General features: G+C 42.0%; 1 protein-coding gene across 3 annotated transcripts in view; it reads left to right on the forward strand.

Moving 5' to 3' along the window:
• The window catches only part of ZMIZ2 (zinc finger MIZ-type containing 2), a 59,627-nt gene that overhangs the window by 22,176 nt on the left and 10,801 nt on the right, over window positions 1-26,650 (forward strand). For 2 of the 3 annotated variants that reach the window (XM_063448547.1, XM_063448548.1), the window contains exons 2-13: window positions 5,471-5,546; window positions 5,892-6,006; window positions 6,227-6,432; window positions 8,018-8,204; window positions 8,468-8,731; window positions 9,895-10,068; window positions 21,783-21,857; window positions 22,064-22,235; window positions 22,357-22,498; window positions 22,618-22,828; window positions 23,149-23,254; window positions 23,382-23,539. In XM_063448547.1, coding sequence (XP_063304617.1) covers window positions 5,497-5,546; window positions 5,892-6,006; window positions 6,227-6,432; window positions 8,018-8,204; window positions 8,468-8,731; window positions 9,895-10,068; window positions 21,783-21,857; window positions 22,064-22,235; window positions 22,357-22,498; window positions 22,618-22,828; window positions 23,149-23,254; window positions 23,382-23,539 — 1,860 coding nt within the window. In that variant the 5' untranslated portion in view covers window positions 5,471-5,496. The remainder of the gene's footprint in view (window positions 1-5,470; window positions 5,547-5,891; window positions 6,007-6,226; window positions 6,433-8,017; window positions 8,205-8,467; window positions 8,732-9,894; window positions 10,069-21,782; window positions 21,858-22,063; window positions 22,236-22,356; window positions 22,499-22,617; window positions 22,829-23,148; window positions 23,255-23,381; window positions 23,540-26,650) is intronic. The other variant, XM_063448549.1, reaches the window with a different exon arrangement.

The raw sequence follows: 26,650 nt of genomic DNA on the forward strand, positions 1-26,650 counted from the left end.
TAGAATTCTATTCCATCTAAATTTGGTCAAGATTACCAAATGTTTAATGTGATGTCAGGTTATAAAAGAGGGATGTTTTGAGAGGTAAACTGGTGCTAGTGAGAATATCCAGACTACAACAAAGTGTCTGGGTCAGGTTTAAGGGGTAGTCCTCTACTGCCATTTCACATTAAATAGCCCCAAAAATGTTTTTTTTTCAATGGTTCAGCCTTTTGCTGGATCCCTGAGCGTGTTCTAGTGGTCATGGTACCTAGAATGCCCCCTTTTATTATTAAAAAAAAAAATAATAATAAAAAAAAATACGTTTTATTGATATTTATTACGTTCTGTTGCAAATACCAATTTTGCAGCAGAAAATGTATTCTTAAATTTAGTTATTCACTAAAGAGAGACTTGTCAAGAATTTTACACCAAATTCATTAAATTGGAATTATAGCCGTCTTGGAGAATTTGACTAATTTAGTTATTGTGGCCTTTAAATTTGAAATACACTTTGAATTCCTGACAAATCTCGCGTTAATGGATAACCAAGATAAACTTCTTAATAATTTACATTAGAAAAATCACTATAAATGTGTTTTTGGTTACATACTCTGCTTGCATGCACTGCAATGTTAAAATCTTGCCAAGTTTTAGTTTAAACTATAACTCCCATCATTAATCACTCCCGGGCCACTACTATAAAGAGGTTTGCTTGCTGCTGTAACAGCAGAATAATAAATATATTATGTAGCTATATTATTTTACTATTAATGTAATCATCTTGCAGTCTTAGTAAATGACTTTTAAGAATGGAAGTGGATTGTGATGTGGTTGGTGTGATATGATTGTGAATGGGGCTGCATTTAAAAAAATAATTATTTTTCTGTTTGTTTTTCTCGTAGTTGCCCCAAAGTCAAATGTAGGCTGTTCTCTTATGATTACCTCTTTATCTGGGGCTGATCCATATGTTACACTATGGATGAACTCTTCAATTACTTAACATTAATAACATGAGAGCACACGGTTTATGGAAATGCTCAATAGTTTATATAAAGCTTAACCTGTTTTAATTTATTACCTAGACCTTGGTCAAGCTAGTAAAACATGCCATTATTTTCTAAGCAAAGTGCTCTTTTATTCATGTCTTGTATTCGATTTCTACATTCTGTTGGCTGCCCGAGTATGTGGCCACACCAACACGCATATACTGTGCAATGTGAGCTGTTTCATAAGAAACAAAATCCTAAACAAAGTTAGACTGATAAACCAAACTACTCAATAAATGTAAAAAGCTTATTTTCGGGTATTATTTTAATGCTTAATGATTAATTCATCAGTGGGTGGAAGGTCCACTGAATCTTTCATGTTTAATATTACTTGTGCCAATGCTTGGGTTAAAGGTTTACTCCAAGCACCATGGCCACTTAAACGTTTTCTAATTTGTCATGGTGCCTGGAGTGTTTTTGTGCAACATTTCCCTATAAAACACGGCACAGAGTGAGTTTAATCCCTTTGCTGCTGTAAGTGTAACTCCACCTCCAGCGGCATCATTATGCAGTCTGGAACAAAAGTTGCGGTCATGTGCATGTCAATTCAGTGCGTATTTCTATGCACAGAATTGTCATTCATTATCTGAGTGCTATCAGCTGACTCTCTGTCTATGGATGGCAAACGCGCCGGCCTCTGCAGCTCTACAAAAACCAGATGCATACCACAGGAACTGAAAGAAGCCTTGGCATCTGGTGGGAACCTGGGTAAGAGGGCAAACCATTACCAGGAAATACAGCCAGGGTGCTCCTCGCATCATGACCAGTGGGCTTTTGTGATGATGATCCTTAAAGTAACCCTTTTAAACACTGAATACTTTCCCATTGTGCAATACAATGTGACCTTGGTGAACTATTCATGTAAACAATTGTGAATCCCTTCCTAGTCTGTGTGAATCTCTATACACAGAATTGTTCATTGTAAGATACTACACAGCAGGCAGACACTGTATGTATGTTTGCATGGTATGTGTGTAATGTTGTTACAATTCAGGAGGCAAAGGGAACACATTGCAGCATGACATCACTGTAAGCGTGTCAGGTGTCCATGTCAGTCACATGGATATGACTGTTTGTGATGTCATGTGGCTATGACACTGCCCTCGCTCATATAGGGAGTTATTTCTAAAGAGCAGTTCAGGGACAGTCTCCATGGAAACCAATGAAATTTGCAAACTGGGTTGCTTACGTCTTAAAACTTTGCCAAGTACTGCTTATTTAACGTAACCTCTTCTTGTGTCACACTGTAAAGCTTGTGGTGTGTGTACAATTAAATAATTCACTTAACACAAGGGGCATGTGTATATTTAGGGAGGATCTGTTTGCATTTGTGCAATGAAACTCCACTGTAAAATGGAAAGGGCACACTATGGAGTTGCGTCTGTTCTAGTTTGGAGCTGGGTGGCGTTGGTGGAAGTCTTTCAGTCTGCTTGAATGAGGGCAGTGTTTAACATGATGAGGGGGCACAGGGAAAGGTGTGTGTGTGTGTGTGTGTGTGTGTGAGCAGTTCATTTGGTTGCTGTATATTGTTCGTTCAGACATAGCTTGGGTTGAATTTAGGAGGCTTAAAGGCTGCTGAGCTTTCCACAGCAAATACTTTCACCCATTGAAGGGGGGGGAGGAGGAGTTCATGCATTTATTTGTGTTTTAGTTGAACAGATAGATCCTGGAGTGAGAGAACAAGACAGAACCCGATGTTCCAGAGACGTGATGGGAGGGGAGGGAAAAAGGGAGGGGGTAGCATCATGAGGAGGATTTGTGTAGTAATGCCAGGTTCTGCAAACTGTACTGCATTAACCCTTTCACTAGTGAGCTCTTTTCTGAAAATAAATAAATAAAAACCGTGTAGTTTGATATGCAGATTTATCGTTGGTTTTTTTTTTGAGTGGTGATGAGAGATGCCAAAAATATAAATTTGAACACATTAATATGTTGTGTTTTTCCCCTGTAATGTATTCCTTGCCTTTTAGTTACAAGTACAGAAATGTGTTGTCCGCCGACACATTGCCTACTTTGCGTGACATTTTATTTTTTTTAAAGTCATGCCCATGCTGGTAAATCTAAAAAGCCGTGATGGCTAGCATTGGGCAATTGCTTTAAAGGTTCTAATGGTTTTACCTTACCTTGCCTCCCTCCCCCCACTGCAATACCGTAAGATCAGCACCTCCGTATTCATATGGTGTGTATCTTATTCCGTTGCTGCCTGGCATTGAATACCCCAAATTATAGGATGAAGACTAAAATGCATTGGGTGCCAAGATGTGCCTTGAATTCAGAATGGAAAAAGCTGAAATAATTGCCAGCTTTTAGTTGGCAATTGGCATGTGCCATTACTTCTAAAGTGACAGTTCCACTTTGTTTCCTAAATTGCTCTGACATGCTAATATACATAGACATGCCATATTCACCATGCTTTTCCAGGACCCACATTACTTCTACAAATTGATGGACAGTATATGAAGGTGCTGCCCTGTAGGATGTACAAATTAAAGGTGCAGACCGTAAATCAGGTGATAAATCATTCAGGAATCCTACTGGGTATGCATTGTACATAGTGCCAATACATGTGCTGCCAATGAATATGATGAAATTGTGCATCCAGTAAAATATGGTCTATATGGCAATCCTGAATATATAGGATTCAGATTTTTATTTATTTATCATTATTATCATCTCTGTGTTCCTGATATGTTTCCACTACTGCTACAGATGTGGTTAAAAGCATGCCACGTTGCCCCTTGCAACAGTATTCCTCATACTCTATTTGACCACCATTGCTACCCTCTTGTATCCATCTTCCCCTTTTGATGTCTGTGAATTACTCCCCCCCCCCGCCCCCACCTTGTAATGTGGAATTTGTATGATTAATGTTTCCATAAAACCTATAAATAAATGTACATTATTTTTTTTTTTTCTCTTGGGGCTTTGCATACGTCCTTAAAATATATTTTGCGTTGCTGCTTTGTGTGCTGGCTAGTACATTGATTACGGGTACATAACGTGCGTTACAGGGAAATTCAGTCCATTGCCCCCTCATATACTCCGATTTTTCTTTATGCAACCATTTTTAGTTTATCCAAGGACATCATGGCACCTGTCACTTTAATATCTCAATTCTGACCTCTTTTAAACTAACTGCCCTCTCTTTCTCCCACTCAGCATGATCTGCCTTTTCCGTCCCCTCCCCTCCCCTCCCCTGTTCATTTCCTTCCTTCCTGCCCCCTATGTGCTCTCTTTCTCTTCTGTCCCCCCCCCACCCCCCCCTCTGACTGCATAAAAATTTCATTCCGCAGTGCTGGCACCCCACTCTCATCACCTCAATTCATGCATGTGCTCTGATCTCCCCCACTCCTCTTGATAAATTCATTGTGTGCATTGGTCATTTGGTGATGGTACATGCATTTCTTACTCTCAATTTCTCTCTACAACAGCGATGTCTAACCATGATACACAATGTGCCATGTCGCTCAGGCAGTTTAAGGCCTAATTCATTCTCTGTTGCTGATGTTATATCTTAATAATTAATGTTGGCTTTCGCTTTACACTCTGAATTTCTTACCACTTGACATTTTGAATGAGCACTATGTGTTATAATTCCCTTTTCTAGGGAAAACACTGGAGACATTTTTATCTGTGAAGGGCTATTTGCCCCTGAAATAAAAGTGTGACCTTGGCTGTTCCCCATGACTACTGTTAAAGCCTGCCCTCTACAGTCCTGCCTTTCTTCTCCTAAGTGTGCACTTTCAGCTTTGCTCATCTTGCATACTCATCACATTATATAGAGAATGATTATATACTGGTCTGGTTATATACCTGGAATACAGCAGTAACCCTTAACTTGGTGGTTGTTGGAGAATCGAGGCAAATGTTTGTTTTCCTTCAACCACCATTTCAGGATCTTGTTTAATCCTACTATATGTACTGCATGTGCCTAGCTCACTAGTAGTGGAAATTATTTTACAGCTGGGTAACTAGAGCCCAATCATATTCAGTGGCATGATAACGATGAAAAAGTAAAGCAGTGTGTGTGGGTGCATGGTTGTCTTTTAATGTCTTGTCTGCTTGGCAGTAGGTTTGCTCCGATTGGCAAAGTGGAGGTTAATCAAGGGGTGTCTGTAACCAGCGTGAGATGTGGGCAGAGTGCCAACCTCCACGTCCTGTGTACAGAATGCATCAATCATGTGACATGGGGCAGGGCTAGGGGTAGATAAGGCCAGTGTTAACCCTTACAGTGGAATAAATACATCAATGCAAATTGTATTTTGCACAACACCCAGGCCTGGTTAGTCATCACTTGCAGGAGTAGCAACATGGGCTGTAGGACCGGATGGAGGTGCTGTGACAAAGCTGTGTTACTAGCGTGGGTGATCAGTACTGGACTAGCAGGGTGCAATTACTGAGATGTGAAACCAGGTTACATTCTGTATCTTTTGTCTTTGCAGCCACTTATACAAACAGTCACCTGCAAATGAATTCCATGAACCCTCTGAAACCATCACACCCGGGCACAGGGCACAGGTGAGAGAATTTGACACTGCCTATCCATTTTACCTGCTGTATACGTATACTAAATTGTGCACATACGCATGCATTCCTCAGTCTTGAATCTTGTTGCTTAGATTAGTTGTATGGGATTCCCATACACCCCCCCACCCTTTTCCTGTACACTGCTGCTTATGTACATCACTTTCTGCTTAATCTATAGGCATACACACCAACATCTCTCTCTACATAAACTGGTTCTTCTGCTATTTCTTCATACATACTCTCTGGCTAGTGTTTGCTCTGTCCTGTGTCTATTTGTACACATGCTTAATGCTATCTCTGCACATGTAGCTAACTCCTGCTTCTGTCTTTTAATAGTGATGGTTCATTTGCATACGAGTCTGTTCCTTGGCAACAAAGCACCAATCAAGCAGGAGGATCGCTCTCCGTGGTAACAACTGTCTGGGGTCTGAGCAACACATCGCAGAGCCAGGTAACTTGATGTAATTGGAGGTGGGATCGGTAGAGCAGCACAGTCCCCTCCTCCCCGGCAGAGACCTGTACTAGCATCACATTGTTTAACCCTCTCATCACCTGTAGAGCTTCATGCATTATTTTACCTGTCAGCCAGCAATATTCGATTAACAGCCAGCTGCAAGAAAGCTTCATGTGAGAAGATGTAAACCTTTTTTCTACCTTGACATTTTCCCTAGCAGGTCTTTGGGAATCCCATGATGCCCAGCGGTGGCCCCACTGGGGGAGGAGTCATGCCAGGATTGGCAGGCAATGCTGGAGGAATGGGGAGCCCTCAGTTTATCGGCCAGCAGGGGTACCCAGAAGGAGGAGCTGGAAAAGGCTATATGCAGCAAAATGTTTATGGACGAGGTGGATACCCAGGAGGCAGTGCATATGCTAACAGGTAAATAAACAGTGTTTTCGATGTAGCATATTAAGTTATTGTGTACAAAAATGGGGAGGGCATGTTTTAAAAGCTTACAAGAGTGTGTATACATGAAACGCTACCAATAATGTGAAATTCCACTGCTGAAACGGTTATGATTTGTTATGCCGAAAAGAAAAAATAATCAAAATAAAAGTACTATTTATTATTTGAATAGATATATGTATTAGAGTGTATATGTTTACAATCAATCTTGATTTTTACTTATGGAATTTTCAGTCAGGGTTGACATTTGCTGTAGCAAGTCACAGGCTTGGTGCTTGCTTCACACAACTTATACTTAAGTCATTACACCTTTATTATCGAAGGTTAGCATTTGTGTAGACTATTATAGCATATTTCCTCTACACCGCTATTTTAACTTGTATTTCTGGTTACCACACACAACCTCTCTCTCTCTCTCGCCTGATCAAAGTTTTGCAAGAGTACAGTTCCTAACTTGCTGCTACTATTATACAGTCACTCTCTCTTCTGCTTCCTCCCAGCACCTTGCAACCCGGTTCAACATTTTGGCACTATTCTTTGCTACATACTGTCTGGAACAAGCATATTTCAGCACAATAAATTTGCTTGATGCATTTTTGTAATATACTTTTTTTATACATGCTCAGCTTTTCATTGTTGGCTTTGTATTCCCCATTAACATGAAGGATGATTTTGGTACCACATAAACAAAATGGTACAAATGCACTGTAGTTGAACTTCTTTCTATTTGAAGAGTAAACTTTACACATTTTAAGAAGTTAACTGTTTTGCATAATATATATATTTTTAGGTGTGAATTAATACACATTTTGGCACAATTCATTCCTTTAAAATTCCTTCTCTACTAGGATTCTAAGCTTAATTTCAAAGATCTGCTAGAATATCACATCTTTTAAAGGGACACCTAAAGCACCATAACCACTTTAGCTTATTGTTGCGATTTATGATTCTGGGAGGTTATGGATAGTATAGTACCTGTGGTTTTTTGTCAAAATGTTTTCAAACGCTTTAATAAAAATACTGATTTCCCTGGTACACTAAGCCCACCTCTGTGGTGAAGATGTCATAATGAAGAAACTCAGATTTTTGTCCATGCAAATATAGTATACTTTGGGGGTTAGTATTGAGACGATATGAGCTACTGGAGGCTTTTGGCACTGCAAGATGTGAGTATGTGTCAGTTTGGTGCCAATTATAGGTTTTTTAGTGATCCGCTCAGAGACCAGGCAGACAATGCTTGCAGTCTCTCACTGCACAGCATGCTCACTCTGTAGATTTGGCCACTATTAATACCACCATTGTTGGGCAGCATTTTTCAATAGATATTGACCATCCTTATTATGATGTCTCCGTAATAATATCCATATAATTACTGTGCTATTTCTTCATGTTTACAGAAATGCTAAGTATTGTAGTGGATATCAAAGGTAAAATGATTGTAGTGAGGAAAAGTATTCTGCAGCTAGTGTCGTCTTCAGGCTTATTTTACAATTGGCAAGTTGTTTGTGTTGCTCAGGCTTGTTACAATTTTTCTTTTTTCTTTCTTTTTCCTTTCCAGTTATCCTGGGGGACCAACAGCTACTGGTGGGATGGGAATGGCACAAAATCCTGGCCGTGGGCCAGCAGATTTTACACAAGCAGCAGCTGCAGCAGCTGTAGCGGCGGCTACAGCAACAGCAACCGCTACTGCAACTGTGGCCGCCCTGCAGGAGAAGCAAAGCCAGGAGCTCAACCAATATGGAGCGGTAAAGACTTTCTCTACAAACTGCACCCTGTTCATGGCTGAAAAGCGGTCGTTTTTTTTTTTTTTTTTTTTTTTTTTTTTAAACCCTCCCCTTCTCTTTTATATTGTTAACTACTAATCCTACAATTCTGTACATAAAGTATGTATGCTTTATACTTTTGCATTACACATTAATGGATTTATTTCCACTCCTACCTTAATTTCTTGTAGCCCATTTGTATCACTGGTATTATCCTGATAGTTATTTTCTGTTTCTCATTACAGGTTGGGCCTTCTCATGGTTATGCAGGCCAGTTCCTGCCCCATGCAGGTCCAAGAGGACCCTCTATTCAGAGTGGAATGACTTCTGGTGGGCTAGGGTCTGTGATGGGCAACTCTGGCATGTCCCAGATGGGAATGAGCTCTGCCAGGGCTCCTGGAATGAGCCCTGTGTATACTGGGCAACGTATACCACCCCATGGCTACCCTGGGCAACTGCAGGGTCAGCAGATGCAACGTCAGGGAGTAAAAAGGACATACTCCAATGAGGTGAGAATGTAAACTGCCTAATTTAACTTGGTGAAATGTATAGCAAACAGTGACTGTCAGGTTGACTTGTAATGGTTAGTAAAGTAATTATTGTTAAATTTTAGTGCCTCAGATTGTAATTTTCACATGTAAAGTGTACCTGTACATACATGCATATGGTTATGCCTGGGTGCAATACCACATTAAATATGTAATATAGGATAAATAGGTTGCACTTTGTTTATCAAGTCAATCTGTGTACAATAAGACCATATTGACAATGACCTACAAGTGCTACCTATTTTATCCTATATGTGTGTATGTATGTCTCAAATTTCCACTAGCCATTGGTGGGCTGCTAACTTTTAGAACTTTGAAAAATAAATCTGTTTTAATTTCAATGATATCATGTTTGTGCATGCTTTAGTAATCTATGTAGTCTAACATGCATGCACACTATTTCCCCCCACACTTGGTAGGACTAGTGCCCTCGTGTGAACTCCCGGAATTAAGATTAATGCACAAGTGTAAAGTAGTATTGGTTCATGCTGGGTGCTGGCTCCTAAAATGCGTAGAATAATATTGTTTAGAACTTTTTTTTCCCTTTTGTTGTTACTATGACTAATCTTGTAAAAGTTACCATTCACATTCCTAAATAACTAATGTGACAATAGTGCTCATGTTTGTAGTGCCATAAAACAATTGGGAAATATACCCCTGTATTTGCAAATGGCATAAAAATATGTGCACTTATGATATCATATGCAGTGCCTCACTTATTGCAATGTCTGCTATAATGAAGCTGATATCCTATCTTTCTGGCTAATGTATCAAAGTGAACCTCAAAATAGCTGAATTAGAAGAATTGTGAGTCGGTTCTTTCTTAAGTTTAGCTATTTTTACCTTGCTTTTGAAATTCACTTTGAATTCCCAGCAGGTTCTAGAGTGACAGTGCAAAGGGTGACAAATTAATTACACCGGGAGCATTGCGGGATAGTTGGTGAAGGCAAATCAAGTTTTTGTAACTTGATTCGATTTCAGGTTGACGAATAGCTGGTTTATTCAGTATGGAAGAAGTTAATGTAAGGTCTATAGAGACCCAAGTTTGGCAGCCTTTCTTTTATTATTATTATTATTGTTCCTTTCTAAATTCCATATGTACTATCTTGCTTATTTTCCCTTAGGGATATACAGCCCAACAGTACATCCAGAGTGGGCAGTACCCACCTCACGCAGGACAATATGCTCCAAGTACACCTCAGCAATCTGCCCCATCACCTTCCTACCCTGGGCATCGTGTACAACAAAGCATGTCTCAGTACCTGCCCCAGTCTGGTCCAGGGGGACATTTTTACAAAGTAAGAGCTGTAGGCCTCTCTCAATTTTTTCATTTTGTTGCTACTCATAATGCTTTATTTTACCTAATCTGTTTTAAAAAATAGAAACTGCAGATTATTTTCACTTTCTCTTTTCAACTGTTTTTGCTTTTTATACTGTTTTAACTTTTGTTTGTTTTGTTCAATGTTCATAATGCTGTTTTGATGTGAGGTCACAAGTCTCCTGTACCTTTTGTATGCTTTTCAATGCGATCATGCAATATGTTGCATGATCTCCACTTTCCTGGATATTTCCTCTTGAGAACTTAATGTCACTGTTTTTTTTTCACTTTGCTTTATATATTGACATTATTATTATTATTATTATTATTATTATTATTATTATTATTATTATTTATATAGTGCCAGCATATTCCGTAGCGCTTTACAATATTATCAAAGGGGGTGATTTTTAACAATAAATAAGACTCTTACCGGAACAATAGGTTGAAGAGGGCACATAAGCTTTGCTAAAGATTGGTTTTGGGGCACTTTTGAAATGATTGAAGATTACGGGAGGGCTTAATGGTCGTAGGCATGCTATTTCAAAGGAAAGGAGTCGCCCGCCAGAAGTCCTGCAAGCTTGAGTTGGCTGTACAGGTGCGAGCAGCAGACAGGAGAAGGTCATGGAAGAGCGGAGAGACTGAGAAGGGGCATACCTGCAGATCAGTGAAGAAATATAGGAGGGGCTACAACTGTTCAGTGCTTTATAGGTGTGGATTAGTACCTTGAATTGATTCCTATAGGATACAGGAAGCCAATGTAAAGACAAAGAGAGCCCCCCCGAGGATCTCCCCTGACGGGTAATGAAGGGCTGTCACTGTCCAAGCACCAGCCCTGCAAATGTGCCTTCACGGACCGGAGGGGAGATCTGAGATCTCACTCCACGGTCCGCAGGCACGATGCGGGCAGTCATCAGGGGAGGGAGGGAGTGAGGACTCAGGAGCTCAACCTGCAGCTCCTCCGGTTCCTTCTCTCGCGAGCACGGAGCACGGCAACACTCCGGATCTACGGGCTAGAGTTCACTCTCACCACTGTGACCACCAGGGTTCGAGAAATGTCCCTGAAATGGACATAAATTAATTTTTATTTTTTTAATATAAAAAAGCCTCCCTACCCTCCTCACCACAAATTGCCCCCCCCATACACTCCCACATTGCCCCCCCCCATACACTCCCACATTGCCCCCCCCCATACACTCCCACATTGCCCCCCCCCCCCATACACTCACACATTGGCCTCCCCCATACACACACACACCACTACTCCTTTGCCCTACTACAGCCCCATATCCCAGCAGACCCCAGGTAATTTGTCAAACTGTTTTAAACGTTTTGACTACTTACTCTGGGAGGGGGTCCCGGCACTCCTGGCACCATAACCACTACACAGAACTGTAGTGGTTATTGTGAATGGGTTATTTCTATAACAATCTACAAATGCCCTTCCCGAGATCAGGCTCTGGTTCTGCCACTGGTCTAGCTGCAGCATTCATTAGACTGTAGCGGGGCAATACGACTCGTGGGAAGACCTTTTAGGAGAGCGTTACAATAATTAATGCGAGATTTTTCGAGAGCATCTTCAAGCTTCTTAGTGGCATCCTGTGTAAGAAAGGGGCGTATGCGGGCTATGTTTTTAGTTTATATTCTTTATTTTTGCAGTGCGTATAGTAAGTACATGCAGGCATGAGGTGCCCCAAAAGCAATCCTCAAGCATCATCCACGCTAAACATGCGGGGCAAACTATTTACATGCACATTTTTTTTTAATATGTAATTTTAGTCAGGCATAAATAAACAGTGCCTTTAAGGATAGGTTTGAGTGTAACTAGGCTTAACCACAGTGAGGCTTAAGTTATGTATAGTCTGGTCTGTTGCTGATCCAAGTAAAGCTTGTCTACATACAGTGAAATAGGCTTAACTAGGCAGTTCAGTAGAGTGTCAGCAATATCAGTGAGTTGGCAAAATAGGTAGGTTGGTCAGTTATGTCAGTATTGCTGCTGCGGTATTTATAGCGGTTTCACAATCTGGATAGGTCGGTTCTGTCGTTGAAGCAGGTACCGTCTCAATAATAAGTCTACCGCATAGACAGGCTTGGTCTGTTATGACCTTAGAGCGTCATGTAAGCATTTCCCCTACTCATAAACTATATATTTCATTACTAAATTAATAATTTTGTCTGACGGGCTAATTATTCATCTAGAGGCTACCCTTACGTGGATATGCTGAATATTTAGACATAAGAGAAATTACTCTGGCTAGTAAAATGCAATTTGCTAACTGCTACACATTAAGGAGAGTATAGGTACAATGGAATCATATCATAAGTTAGAACCGTGTCCTCAGGGGTGAAGAGTTTCAGTGTCTGGGACCTCAGGGATGTGGGGATTCATCCGATGCCGACTTTCCACGTGTACCTCTCATGTTCTGGAGGTGCAGCAGTTTCCCTCTGTGCCATCTTGGTGGTCTGCGGTTGATGCTGGGTCTCGTGTGGGTGGGTGTCCTTCATCCACTCTGTCTCCGATTTGGGCTGCTGTGAGAAGCTGTTGGGTATTTGGTGTGCCCCTCCGGTCTGTTGTGGCGGGACTGATGGCACATTGGGCAGGTGACATCTTGCGGTTTGAGGGGGGTCTGTTTAACCCTCTCGTGTGCGACTTCGTCGCTGTTGCTCGGACATCGTTTGTCGGCTGTGGGCGAGCAGTGCTCTTTCGTCGCTTCTGCCGCCTGGTTGTTTCGCTGATTCTCCGCTCCTGCGGCTTTCTTGCTTTACTAGGGCGCCCCGGCTGCCCGCGACAGGTAGCGGTGGCTGCTGTACTCACAGTTGCCATTTCGGGAGGGGTGTGAGTGGGTCTCCGCTTGGCGAGGCGGTCCCAGAAGACCTGGCAGATTGCCTCGAACCTTGCATCGAAGGCCTCTATCCAGCTCTGTCCCATCAGGCTTGTTTGGTCGCTTTGGGGTTTCAAAGTGGCGGCCATCTTAGTTGAGCCGTGTGGCTTACAGGATTCTGTTTTTCAGGCTTTATGGAGCCGGCTTAGCTGGCCCTGTGGGGACCGGGATAACCCCCACCGGTCCAAGGGGGGGGGGGGGGAGAGATAACGGAGCTCTGAGCGGTGTGTTGTGCGTCCCCCGGCAGGAGATCGGCCGCGTCTCACCACCGGTGGTCCGCCAGCTGCAGTAGGCCTCAGACGTGCTGTCCCGCGGTCCGTCCGACACGGGCTCCCCACTGTTTGCTTGACTGTGGGATGTTGCTTTTAGAGTTGAAAAACTTATTTTGCTTTGTTTTGCTTTTTGTTTTTGCCAGATTTGTGCTGTTTTCATGTGTTTGTGGCTCATATAGTGAGGAGCTACAGGCAAACACGTCCAGCCATGTTGGAGATCTACAGGATTTCATAACAGACTGGATGTGAGGCCAGAATCCAGTATAATGCCAAGACAGTGCGCTTGCAAGGATGGACTGATGTGGGTGCCAGGGAGGGAGAGCGAAAGAGGAGGATCGGTATTGGGAGCAGGAAAGACAAGGAGTTCAGTTTTAGAGAGATTGAGTTTCAAAAAGCGGGAAGACACCCAATCAGAGCTGGAAGAAAGGCAAGCTGTGACACATTGCAGGACGGCAGGGGAGAGGTTTGGGGAGGAGAGGTATATCTGAGTGTCATCAGCGTACAGGTACATAAATTGCTCCGTTTTTAGCTGTGAACAATTTAGGTTTTTCAGGACTTAGCAGCTTGGAAACGTCTCATGAGGTATTTGAATTTAAACTGGTTAATTCGGATTGAAACCGCAAAGCCACCTGGTCATCTAAGAGAGTATTGAACAGCGAGGGACAGAATGTTCTGTTACGTTTCCTGATTTGAATGAAAGATTACATAACTGTTATTTTATATCTATTTTTAGCTTTTGAATAGTAAGACAGGGGACCAAGTTGTAGTGTTTTTAGTTCTAACAAAGTAACCACTGGCAAAAGAAATACTAAATGCTTCACCCCTAAGGGAACATTGCCATTCTGTGCTGCTGTCTGGCTATACTGGCATGTTACATCTTGCCATTCTGTGCACCGCACATATTGATATAAACCTGACTTCTACAGTGAATTAGCGTAAACACATTGCCTATAAAAGAATCTTGCTTCTTTTGGGGAAAGACTCTTATCTGTATGCACTGCCAGTGATGGCAAATAAATCCTGAGGACGTTGTGTAAGAATGCCAAAGATCACTTAAAACTCTCTGTGCCCACCATTGGTATTTTGAATACCAGCATGGCTCAGGGCAAGTTGTATTCGAGGTGAGAAAGCAGGATTACTGGATACAGTGGGTCCAGGTACCCCAATTCTTCTGTAATTGTTGGCATCCGCTTTACAAAAGGTAGTAAAGATCTAGGTTGAACTATTATTGCATTAATAATAATTATTCTCTAGCTATTCTCCTATTCACCAAGACTTATCTGGGTGTCTAGACTTTGGGGCCCTTTTGTGCAGGAGTATGCAGCCATTCTCTGTGCAATGTCCATACACTGCCTTTTTTTGTACATAAAGACCACACTAACAAGTAGTTACATTTAGGTGAGGTTGAATGTGGAAATCTAATTATGGCATTGGAATAGTAAGTTTTAATTATTTTTATGCCCTCTATCAAATTTTTAAAGGTACCCATAGTAAACCCATTGTTTGTATTAACTACCTAATGAATAGGCTTTAAGATGAAAATAGGGCATTTTTACATATTTTTAAAACATCCAGTTCACAAATCTGACATCGACGTAGCTCAAAGCATTCCCAGTGATGTGGATATGGATATTCTCAGACCAATGTGACATGAATGTCTAGACTTACAGATATTATTTGATTGAGGGGTTTTGGAAACCAGAGTCTGAGCCTTTAACAAAACAAAAAAATATGCTTACAGGTGAAAGAACGCTTTGTGCCCAAGATCCCCAGGGAACTGCTCTTTAAAATATTCACAGCGGTACTTCAAGAAATTGATTCTAGTAAATGTATCTTTAGGGAAGAGAAAGGTCAAGGCAAGTTTCCAAGTAGTTTTCTGGTTCCCGAGTAACATGGACAATTCTTTGCCCTTCAATCTGCAACAGTTACGTTTGCATTAAGAGTACATAACGATACCCTGTCATTTTGATCTTGGGGCAAGGAGAACACATTTCAAGACCTCATTTGTAAAAAGTCCTGAATGTGTTACAGTAGGAGACATACCTTGTACACACGATGAGATCACAGCACCTCAGTATTGGGCTCTGTGAGAAATGTCAAAGCAACATCACACAGGTAGGAACACCGGTGGGAGATCTACAAAATTGTCAGTAATAGAAAATTTGGATGAAGTTCGAAGTGTAGAGCAATTGCTGGATTTACATGGTGATTGCTTCTATTTAAAATGTTTGTCCTGGTTTAGCTTAGTTTCTATAATAATTCTTACCTGGTTAGAACTAAGTGCAATGCTCTGTTGAAGAAAGTAATGGCAACTAGATACTTGTTAAAAACTGGTATTACCTTTTTTATTTATTTATTTAATAAATCAAATGTGACATTGTAATTAAAGGAATTAAGTTGCATCTACAAAATGTACTGGCCATCAGCTGCTTTGCCACATTATTGGGCAGACTAGATGGGCCGAATGGTTCTTATCTGCCATCACATTCTATGTTTCTATATGTTTCTATTATCATATCTATATTCCTTGCGCTAGTCTTTGTCACTATTTAGGCCATGCATATACGTGCGTGCGTGACGTCACGGTATAAGAGCCAGAGGTCTGTCAGGACTGAAGGCACTATAACAACTTCAATAACATAAAGTTGATATAGTACCTACAGCAAGCATGTCAAACTCAAAGGCTAGCAAGGGCTAAAAAAACAAGGTTTAAGTTTGTGGGCCGCAAATGTAAATTTTCACCCCCTCTACTAAACTCCAGCCGTCGTGTCGCCCTCCCCCCTCCCCTGTCTACTAAACTCCAGTCCCCCCCCCCCCTCGTCTACTAAACTCCAGTCCCCCCCCCCCTCGTCTACTAAACTCCAGTCCCCCCCCCTCGTCTACTAAACTCCAGTCCCCCCCCCCTCGTCTACTAAACTCCAGCCCCCCCCCCCCTCGTCTACTAAACTCCAGTCCCCCCCCTCGTCTACTAAACTCCAGCCCCCCCTCGTCTACTAAACTCCAGCCCCCCCCTGTCTACTAAACTCCAGCCCCCCCCTGTCTACTAAACTCCAGCCCCCCCCTCGTCTACTAAACTCCAGCCCCCCCTCGTCTACTAAACTCCAGTCCCCCCCCCCTCGTCTACTAAACTCCAGTCCCCCCCCCTCGTCTACTAAACTCCAGTCCCCCCCCCCCTCGTCTACTAAACTCCAGCCCCCCCCCTCGTCTACTAAACTCCAGTCCCCCCCCCCTCGTCTACTAAACTCCAGCCCCCCCCCTCGTCTACTAAACTCCAGTCCCCCCCCTCGTCTACTAAACTCCAGTCCCCCCCCTCGTCTACTAAACTCCAGCCCCCCCTCGTCTACTAAACTCCAGCCCCCCCTCGTCTACTAAACTCCAGCCCCCCCCTGTCTACTAAACTCCAGCCCCCCCTGTCTACTAAACTCCAGCCCCCCCCTCGTCTACTAAACTCCAGCCCCCCCTCGTCTACTAAACTCCAGTCCCCCCCCCCTCGTCTACTAAACTCCAGTCCCCCCCCCTCGTCTACTAAACTCCAGTCCCCCCCCCCTCGTCTACTAAACTCCAGTCCCCCCCCCTCGTCTACTAAACTCCAGCCCCCCCCTCGTCTACTAAACTCCAGTCCCCCCCCTCGTCTACTAAACTCCAGTCCCCCCCCTCGTCTACTAAACTCCAGCCCCCCCTCGTCTACTAAACTCCAGCCCCCCCCTGTCTACTAAACTCCAGCCCCCCCCTGTCTACTAAACTCCAGCCCCCCCCTGTCTACTAAACTCCAGCCCCCCCTGTCTACTAAACTCCAGCCCCCCCCTGTCTACTAAACTCCAGCCCCCCCCTCGTCTACTAAACTCCAGCCCCCCCCTCGTCTACTAAACTCCAGCCCCCCCCGTCTACTAAACTCCAGCCCCCCCCTCGTCTACTAAACTCCAGCCCCCCCTCGTCTACTAAACTCCAGCCCCCCCCTCGTCTACTAAACTCCAGCCCCCCCCTCGTCTACTAAACTCCAGCCCCCCCCTCGTCTACTAAACTCCAGCCCCCCCCTCGTCTACTAAACTCCAGCCCCCCCCTCGTCTACTAAACTCCAGCCCCCCCCCTCGTCTACTAAACTCCAGCCCCCCCACTCGTCTACTAAACTCCAGCCCCCCCACTCGTCTACTAAACTCCAGCCCCCCCCCCCGTCTACTAAACTCCAGCCCCCCCCTCGTCTACTAAATCCCAGTCGCCCCCCCCCCTCGTCTACTAAATCCCAGTCCCCCCCCCTCGTCTACTAAATCCCAGTCCCCCCGTCCCCATGTCTACTAAATCCCAGTCCCCCCGTCCCCATGTCTACTAAATCCCAGTCCCCCCGTCACCCTTGTCTACTACACCCCTGCCCTGTTTAAAAAAACAAAAACAAAAAAAAAACACCCAACAAGAGTCCGGCCCCTAGCATATTCCCAACGGCCCCATCCGCACCTTTAAAAAGCAGATCCTCCCGTTACTCCTTGAAACCCTCACACACTGAGACACACTCACTGACATAACACACAATCACTCCGACACACACATTCACTGACCGATGCGCTGGCTCGCACGCAGTCATACACACACCCACCCATGCACGCAGATATATATATACTACACTGGGTTGGTTTCTTACCAAGGGTGCGAGGGGCAGACAGGCAGTGAGGGAGCACTGACTGTGAGCTATCACTGTTCAGCTCCCTTGCGCGCCGCAGTGGTGCCGGGAGTCGGAGTGACGTCATATTCCAGCTCCCGGCTCAGTGGGGAGCTGAGCAGGAAGAGCTCACACACAGCACTCCCTCACCGCGGGCTGCGTAAATATTAGTTGTGGCACGCGAGTTTGACATGGCTGACCTACAGTGCTGCTTTAAATTTTATATATATATATATATAACACGATACACAAGATCCAGCACACTCTCCTATCTACTAAACAGCAACTTCAATGTTGACAGATTTTATTAGTTTTCAAAAGTTTTTTTTTTAAAACCACCTAATCTAGGCAAAAAAACCATAATGGGGATTTAGTTAGTTGTTAGTCCACCATCCCCCATGATATAGATATAGATATATCTATAGATATAGATATAGATATTTTTTTTTTTTTTTTTAATTTCAAGAATTCATTTGTCGTAAAATCATTCCTATAACAAGCAGTTTAAAGATTTTTGAATATGGAACATTGGTAAAGAGCTGATAGTAGAGTACTAGCTTTGAGTTTGTTGGGCTGAGGGGCTGCACTATTATCAACCAGTGCTCACTTTTGATACATGTATCTAGTTTAATATGATTTAAAGACAACCTGTTCTAACATTTTTATCTTTATTAGACTACAGCTCCTGAAGCAATAAATATATAAATTATTAAAAAGATAAATTCTATATTTTTCTTTAGACGTTTTAGTACTCTTTCTCTCAAGTGTGCCAGCTCCACCATAACAAAGGGTTTCCAGTTCCTATTGTCTCCTGCCCCATCCAGCCCTCCTGCAGTACACTAACATGTTGGCTTCACTGCTGGCGCATCTGTCGGAACAGAGTGACACCTGTAACTTCATTCTTTTACATCTCTAGCTAGCGAAAGATGTGCTTGTAAGGAAAAATCATGGCAACTACCATCCATGAGCTGCAGTTTCTCTGACAGTGTGGTTATAGTTTCTGGAGTACCATGGCACTGTTCTTCCTTTTCAGCATTAAACCAGTTTTAATGTTTAATGCTTAAGAGTCCTGAGCAGCCCATCCCCTCTGTGCTGCTTGGGCTCACGAGGAAGCATGGGTGGCTGTGATTGGCTGAGAGTGTCAGCTGACATCATTAAGCCTATCACAGTGCTAGTGGTATGAATCGGTATGGCTAAAAGAAAGTGTGTATCTCTGCCTTAGTTACACCCTCATTCATGGTTAAATTGCTTGAAACCGTTTTAATGGTAAGATAAATTCGGCACAGAGGGAAGAGCTTTGAATGCCATCAGGTGGTAGAGGGACCCTCATATTTCATTCTTTAAAGTAGATTAATATTGCAGTACTGCATGTAATATAGCCTCTATGTGTATTTTCTAATACATACGTAAATAACATTAGAACATCTTCCGACTCAACCTTGCCTCATGGGAGCAGCCATTTTTAAATGGGAACAATCATTTCTCTGAACATTACACCATGAACAAAACAAAGAGTCCAGGGATAGCCAGGGCATACATTGCAAGTGAGGAGGAGAGAGAGGATGCAGAGACTAGGAGAAATCGGTAAAGCTTTCTATCTCTGTACTGATTGCAACATAAGACAGAGGCTGCCAGTTGCAGGATAAATAGGTGTGCATTTGTACATTTAAACTTGTCTTTCACACCTCACAAATATGTTTGTTAGATATAGGAGGTGAATAAAAATGCTGGGAATTGCAATCCACTTTAAATTCTTCTTTAAAGATAGACCACCAAGTTTGGTAGTCGAACCATGTAATTTAAACCACAAACATCTCATACAGTATAAGAACACATAACACAATAAGGTAGGGCTTTGGTGCTCTGATAGGATCTCCTCCACTGTCACTTTGCCAACGAGGTTCAAAGTGTGTGGCGGGGAGTGGAAGGTAGTATATTATAGTATAGTATGTATCTTTCCTGGTAAAATATTTTATAAATAAATATCAACGTACAATGAATGCATAGGAGATCTTCATGGAGCTGAATCCTGGATGGAAGCCTCTGGAGCTGGGTGATTAGATCACCTTTGTATCAAATGTTCTCTCCCTGCGGAACGTATACTGATTTTGTTGTTGTTGTTGTTGTTGTTCTTTTGCCGATTGTGTTATGTATTAAAGAGCTGATGGAATTCTGGTACTAACTCCTACCTGTGGCCCTCCGAGGGCAGCAAAGCTGAGAGGAATCCGTCTGGCTTAGAATGAAGGAACTTAATAGTGGTAGGAATTGTGTTCCAAATGACGGTTTATCTGTGCTGCAAATGTGGTAGCCTCTTTAAACAGGTAGTGAGGTTATTTGTTTGGAAAGGTCATATCGTTGTGTTTCCAGATAGGGTGAGCCTAAACGTTAGCCAGCAATTACTAAACAAAAATAGTCCACAATCTGCAAAATTAGTTGGAGGCCCAAAACTGAAGTGTGTTTTGGATGGATGTGCTCTGAACAGTAATTAAGTTAGTGGACTCTACCAGACCATGAGAATAGACAGATTTCCGGAGAGAACTCAGGAACTCTGTCCGTTGCAATGACTTCCAAGTTGTACACTGTGTTTCACATTACATTGATGCGATCACTGGAATAAAATATGGTGTGCATGGGTCACTGACCATCCACTTCCCAATGTATACCAGGCTGTTGCCATTGTTCCAAACAGACAGACCAACTGCTGTCTGTAGAAACCTCAGGAAATACAGCCACTCACACAAATATCTTCAAAAGTACTAAATGACTGTGGCAATGTTACACCGTGATGTACTGTAATTCCCCTTTGATAGCTAGCCAAGCTGAAAAATGGCTGAACTGGCACGGGATTTATTTTAAAAATTGTATTTATTTATTTTTAAATATTGGCTTGTAATGTGATCTTTCCTTTGGATTGCACATTGATTCCCTGTTGAGTGAATAAACAATTTATAGTTTTTGAGTTCACAAATATCTCAATTTTATGAAACATTGTCTTTATCTCTTTGAGTCTTGCTTGAAAACGATACACAAACATGTGGAGAAATATATAGCATTTAACTCTTAATCCAAAAATATATATATAACTCGCATATGTATTTTGTGAACCTGTCATGCACATATGGTTGGATAGGTGGGTCTATATTCTGTGTGTTGAAATCCCCTGCAGGTGTATAGATGAACAGATGTACTTTTCCAATTTCCTCTTCCTCCTCACACATCATAGATTCCTGGAACTCACACAATAAATATCCCACAATGCCTTGCTTGCGTTTGCATGCTCGGAATTGTAGGATGCTGCATGTAGGTTGGAACCATGGTGACTGTACAGAAAAGCCCAAGAAGGTCAAAATGTGTAGCAATTTGAATGACACTGTATAGAAGTAATGTCCTTTTCAATTTAACTCCTGCAGCTATATGTGAGCTGGCAGAGGCTAGGCTATTAAGATGGCTTTTTTGATGTAGCATTTTTTTGTTTAATAAATATTTTATTTTACTTACAGTTGTAAAAGCTAAATTGTAACTGCTGAACACTAGATGGGTAAAACTCATTGTTCAATATTTGTCAGAATCCTGCGTTTAACAATCTCCTGTAGGAAGAATTTCAAAGAGAATTCCCCAAGAGGTGCAAAGTGATTGCAGGAAGACACTGTCTTCATTATTAATAAGCTGATCATGTTTCTCCACTAACCCAGTAGGGATAACCTAAATGACTGTCCTATAGTTAAGGTAGATGTTCTCCGTTTTGTTGTCTCAATACGTTAATCTTGTCCAGTTTCCTTGTTATGTTATTGAACTGGAAATTCAAGATTATGGATGGGGTCAAGTAACAAATTTCATTCAAAATTATTCTCCTACTGGCAGTCTGATTTTATTAATTTTCTTTCCTCAGCTCAATGACCAGTACAGTGGACAAAGCAATAACTACAATGGAGGAAACTTTGCCTACAATCAACCTATGAGCGGGGTAAGAAGGACTCTGAAAGCAGCAGCTGAATTAGGTCAGGAGAGGTAGTTAGGGGTTGGTAGTGCAAAAAGAAAACTAAAGCATTGCCCTAGAATTTTGGTTAGGGGTGAATAGGGCGGTGTCAGAATTGGCATTGCTTTGCTGTGTAAACTATAAAACTCTGCTCTCTTATCTATCTAACAATGGGTTATGCCTGTCTCCAATAGCCGGGCCGCTCAATGCCTGGGTATCCTAGCTCTCCGCTGCCTGGAAATCCCACTCCTCCAATGACACCTGGAAGCAGTGCTCCTCCTTACATGTCTCCAAATCAGGATGTGAAGTCCCCTTTTCTGCCAGATGTCAAACCAGCACACAACACCTTGCACCCGTCCCCTACAGGTGAGTCTCACATCAAGGTCTGGTGGCTGCCACCATTTTTTACCAGATCTTATGTGTTTGTGTTATACAGGGCTATGAAAACATAGACTTTAACTAGTATTCCCGTGGCTTTTCCCACCAGGTGCCTCCAACGATGAGCTGCGTCTGACCTTTCCTGTTCGTGATGGGATTGTGCTGGAACCTTTCAGACTGCAGCATAACCTGGCTGTTAGCAACCACGTGTACCATTTACGGGAGTCTGTGTACAAGACGCTTATGATGAGGTGTGTATTTATATTATTTCTGTTGGGATATTGTCTATATCTTAAACTTGAAAATGTGACTATTGCTCTTTTGCGCCTTTATTTTATTCTTCCATCTAATATTCCACTCCTGGTTTCAGGCCTGACCTGGAGCTTCAGTTCAAGTGTTATCATCATGAAGATCGGCAGATGAACACTAACTGGCCTTGCTCTGTACAAGTGAGCGTGAACTCCACTCCACTGAGCATAGAACGCGGGGACAACAAGACTTCTCACAAACCCCTATACCTGAAAAACGTTTGCCAGCCAGGCAGGAACAGCATTCAGATTACTGTCAGTGCCTGCTGCTGTGTGAGTACCTTGCTTTTGAGAGTTTACGCTCAGGGAGAAGTGAAGGAAAGCGTTTATAGTAGAGAAACTCAGTTGTCACATAGATCTGGAAATTCAGGAAGCATACTTTTCGGCAGAATATGTGGATGTCTATTTTCCAAGATAATGAATAGTTGGTCATGTTTAAGGGATGCCTGGCCTAATGTAAAGGCAAGGCTTGAGATTTATCCTTAAGAATAAATTACTGAGTTGCTTTGAGAGTGCTATTTATAGTACAAAAGCAATGACTAATGCTAACTATTCGTTATATTCATCACCGTGTTCCTGTCTTTCTTTTTTAGTCTCACCTGTTTGTGCTGCAGCTAGTACACCGACCATCTGTCAGATCTGTTCTCCAGGGACTGATAAAGAAGAGACTACTCCCAGCGGAGCATTGTATCACTAAGAGTAAGATACACATTCTCTCCTCCTAACAAATCCAAATAAATGGTAGTGTTTGGCACGTTTTCTCTTGCATGTTTCAATCATACCCCCTTATAGTCTGCTCATTGTAGCTCTTGTGTCTCTCTTGCAGTTAAAAGAAATTTTAGCAGTGGCAGCATCCCAGGGACCCCCGGACCCAACGGTGAAGATGGAGTAGAACAGACAGCTATCAAAGTGTCCCTTAAATGTCCGATTACCTTCCGAAGGATCCAGCTTCCTGCTCGGGGACATGATTGTCGGCATATCCAGGTAACGAATGGGCAAAAAAAAAATGAAAATGTCAAGGGTGTAAACCACTGCATATCTGGGTGTTTTTATATGTATAATTGTAATAAGGGTGCTAAAAATAACAGTTCAGTTTTGCCACTCACATTCTGATTAAAACTTGTCACCACTTGTTCTCTATATTCTTGCTTTTAATTACTTCATTTAGCTGTGCGATTCCTACATTTCTACCTATACATATATTTAGTCTAGCTATCAAAGTCTCCCTACATTTGTCTCTCAATTTCTTGTGTATGAAAGGTGTCATATATTTTAAAAAAATTCTCTGCAGCTAATAGCTGTTCATTTGTTGTTTTACAGTCTTATTACTATTTAGTAAGGCATGAGTTCTTTTAATTTCCTAAATATCATAAAAAATATCCAGTTGTCTTTTGGGTTTGAAAAGTGGCCATATGCCCTCTAAGGGACTAAATTAGGAAGGGAATAACTTTTATGCTTTCTGAGCTAAAAATGTATATTGGCACTTCGGAAGGGTCATTCTTGATATACTGTGTATATTTTATTCCAAATTGATTTTAAAATATGGGTTTCCTTACATATTTCACATTGTATCTGGCATTCCAGTCTGATTCTCACAGATTTAGGAGTCAATCTGTAACCTTCCATAGAAATTTTCTGAGCAGGCATCCTTATTGCTTCACTCATGCTCAATAACTTCTCAAAGGGAATAACTGCCACATACACACTGCCATGAGCAGTATTTTCATTTTAAAAGGATGTGATGTAAAATTGTATGGAAGACTGAGACTGAGATCACTGTAACATGTAAATTATTTCATCACATGCTTTAAAGGGACATAGTCTCCAGAACAACTACAGCTTATTGTATTTCCTCTGGTTGGTAGAATCATTCCTTGTAGGCTTTTTGTGGTAAACACTGTCTTTTCAGAGAAAATGCAGTGTTTACATTACAGCCTAGTGATGATAACATTGGGCACTCCTTAGATGGCTGTTAGAGGTGTTTCCTATGGCAGTGCTGCACAGTTTGACTGCCATTCAGTGTCTCCACCCCCTGCATGGAGACACTGAACGTTCCTCATAGAGATGCATTGATTCAATGCATCTCTATGAGAAGATGCTGACTGACCAGGGCTGTGTTTGACTTGTGCTGGCTCAGACCACCACTTCCGATGATGATGACAGCAGCAGATGCAGCAGCTGCAGACTTGAATACAAGTAAAATGTTACTATATTTAGGGAGGAAATGTTACTATATTCAGGTGGATTTAATACTACAGGGTCAGGAATACATGTTTGTCTTCCTGACCCTATAGTGTTCCTTTAATATGCATCAAAGTTGTATGGATACCTTGATAGCTCCTCTTAAATTGTTACTCCCTTTTGAACATGACCTGGACATCAGATGATTTACTACACGACAAAATGCCTCACTTGATGATAACCGTAAGTTGACCAGTTCAGAAAACACCCGGCCAAAAGGACATTATAGAATCATATTCAAATATTTTTATTGAAGATTTTTTACACATTTACACAATAAGATATTTAATACAGAAAATATATAAAATAATAAAACAGGATAAACTCTGTAATTACAATCATCCAGTGGGATACGAGTAATAACGTATCAGTTTATATACATTATTATATACAATCAAATATATACAACGTATTGGCAATCATCCGGTCAGGAACGAACTATGAAATAGGATCATAATGTATTCTGAAGCTTTCTTCCCATAAAAGCCAGTCTTGTTTCAAAATTTCAGTTTTTGCTGTTGGCAAGCGGAAAGCTAGTTTGCAACGTCTATTTTCAAATATGTATTGTATGACCTCATTTATGTGTGGTGATTTAATCGTTTTCCAGTGTCAGGTGATTGTCGTTGCAGAAATTAGAATATGGCCTAGTATCATTTTATTATACTTTTGGTAAATTTATGGGGATTTGCTTGAAGAGACAAAGCTCTGGTGTCAAATTATCAATTGAATTGTCAACAGTTTAAATTCATTTATGTATCGAATTCCAATAGGGTCTAATTTTAGGGCACGACCACAACATGTGACACAAAGATCCCCTTTCTCCACACTCCCTCCAGCATGTATTTGTATGTGACGAATTCAATTTGTGTAATCTGGAGGAGGTGAGGTACCAACGGTATAAAATTTTATAATGGGACTTTAAATGTGCCACATAGTGATGTCGCGAACATGAAATTTTCCGTTCGCAAACGGCGAACGCGAACTTCCGCAAATGTTCGCGAACGGGCGAACCCGGTGAACCGCCGTAGACTTCAATAGGCAGGCGAATTTTAAAACCCACAGAGACTCTTTCTGGCCACAATAGTGATGGAAAAGTTGTTTCAAGGGGACTAACACCTGGACTGTGGCATGCCGGAGGGGGATCCATGGCAAAACTCCCATGGAAAATTACATAGTTGATGCAGAGTCTGGTTTTAATCCATAAAGGGCATAAATCACTTAACATTCCTAAATTGTTTGGAATAACGTGCTTTAAAACATCAGGTATGATGTTGTATCGATCAGGTAGTGTAAGGGTTACGCCCGCTTCACAGTGACAGACCAAACTCCCCGTTTAACGCACCGCAAACAGTCCATTTGCACAACCGCAAACTCCCCATTTGCACAAGGTTGGATACCAAGCTAGCCATGTCCCGTTCCTTGTCCTCACTGATGTAATTGAAGGTCTCTTCCTCCACACAGCCACGTACAACACCAAGGGTCCCCAAAAGGTGACAACAAGCCCCCTGTATTTATTTTTTAAAATGTACACTACTGTTACACCAGATATGAGTTGCACTGGTGTGACACTGTTCCCTGGCAGGCCCTGAAATGCACACGTGTGAAGGAAACTGACTGCTATTATATTACAGTCAAAAAAAGTTTTGTTTTTTTTTTGTTTTTTTTTTTATATATTTTTTTTTTAATAAATGCAAGCTATTGTGACACCAGATATGAGTGGTGGAACTGGGACCACCTTAAAAATGTTGGATATCGCTAAAAATCATGATCACTATATACTTTCTCTACAAACCTCTAAAACGAACCAAACTACTCATCCATCCGCTATACCACCTAGAACTAGTGCCCAGTTAA

The sequence above is a fragment of the Pelobates fuscus genome, chromosome 3 (genome assembly GCF_036172605.1).
Source record: "Pelobates fuscus isolate aPelFus1 chromosome 3, aPelFus1.pri, whole genome shotgun sequence".
In the NCBI taxonomy this organism is placed as follows: Eukaryota; Metazoa; Chordata; class Amphibia; order Anura; family Pelobatidae; genus Pelobates; species Pelobates fuscus.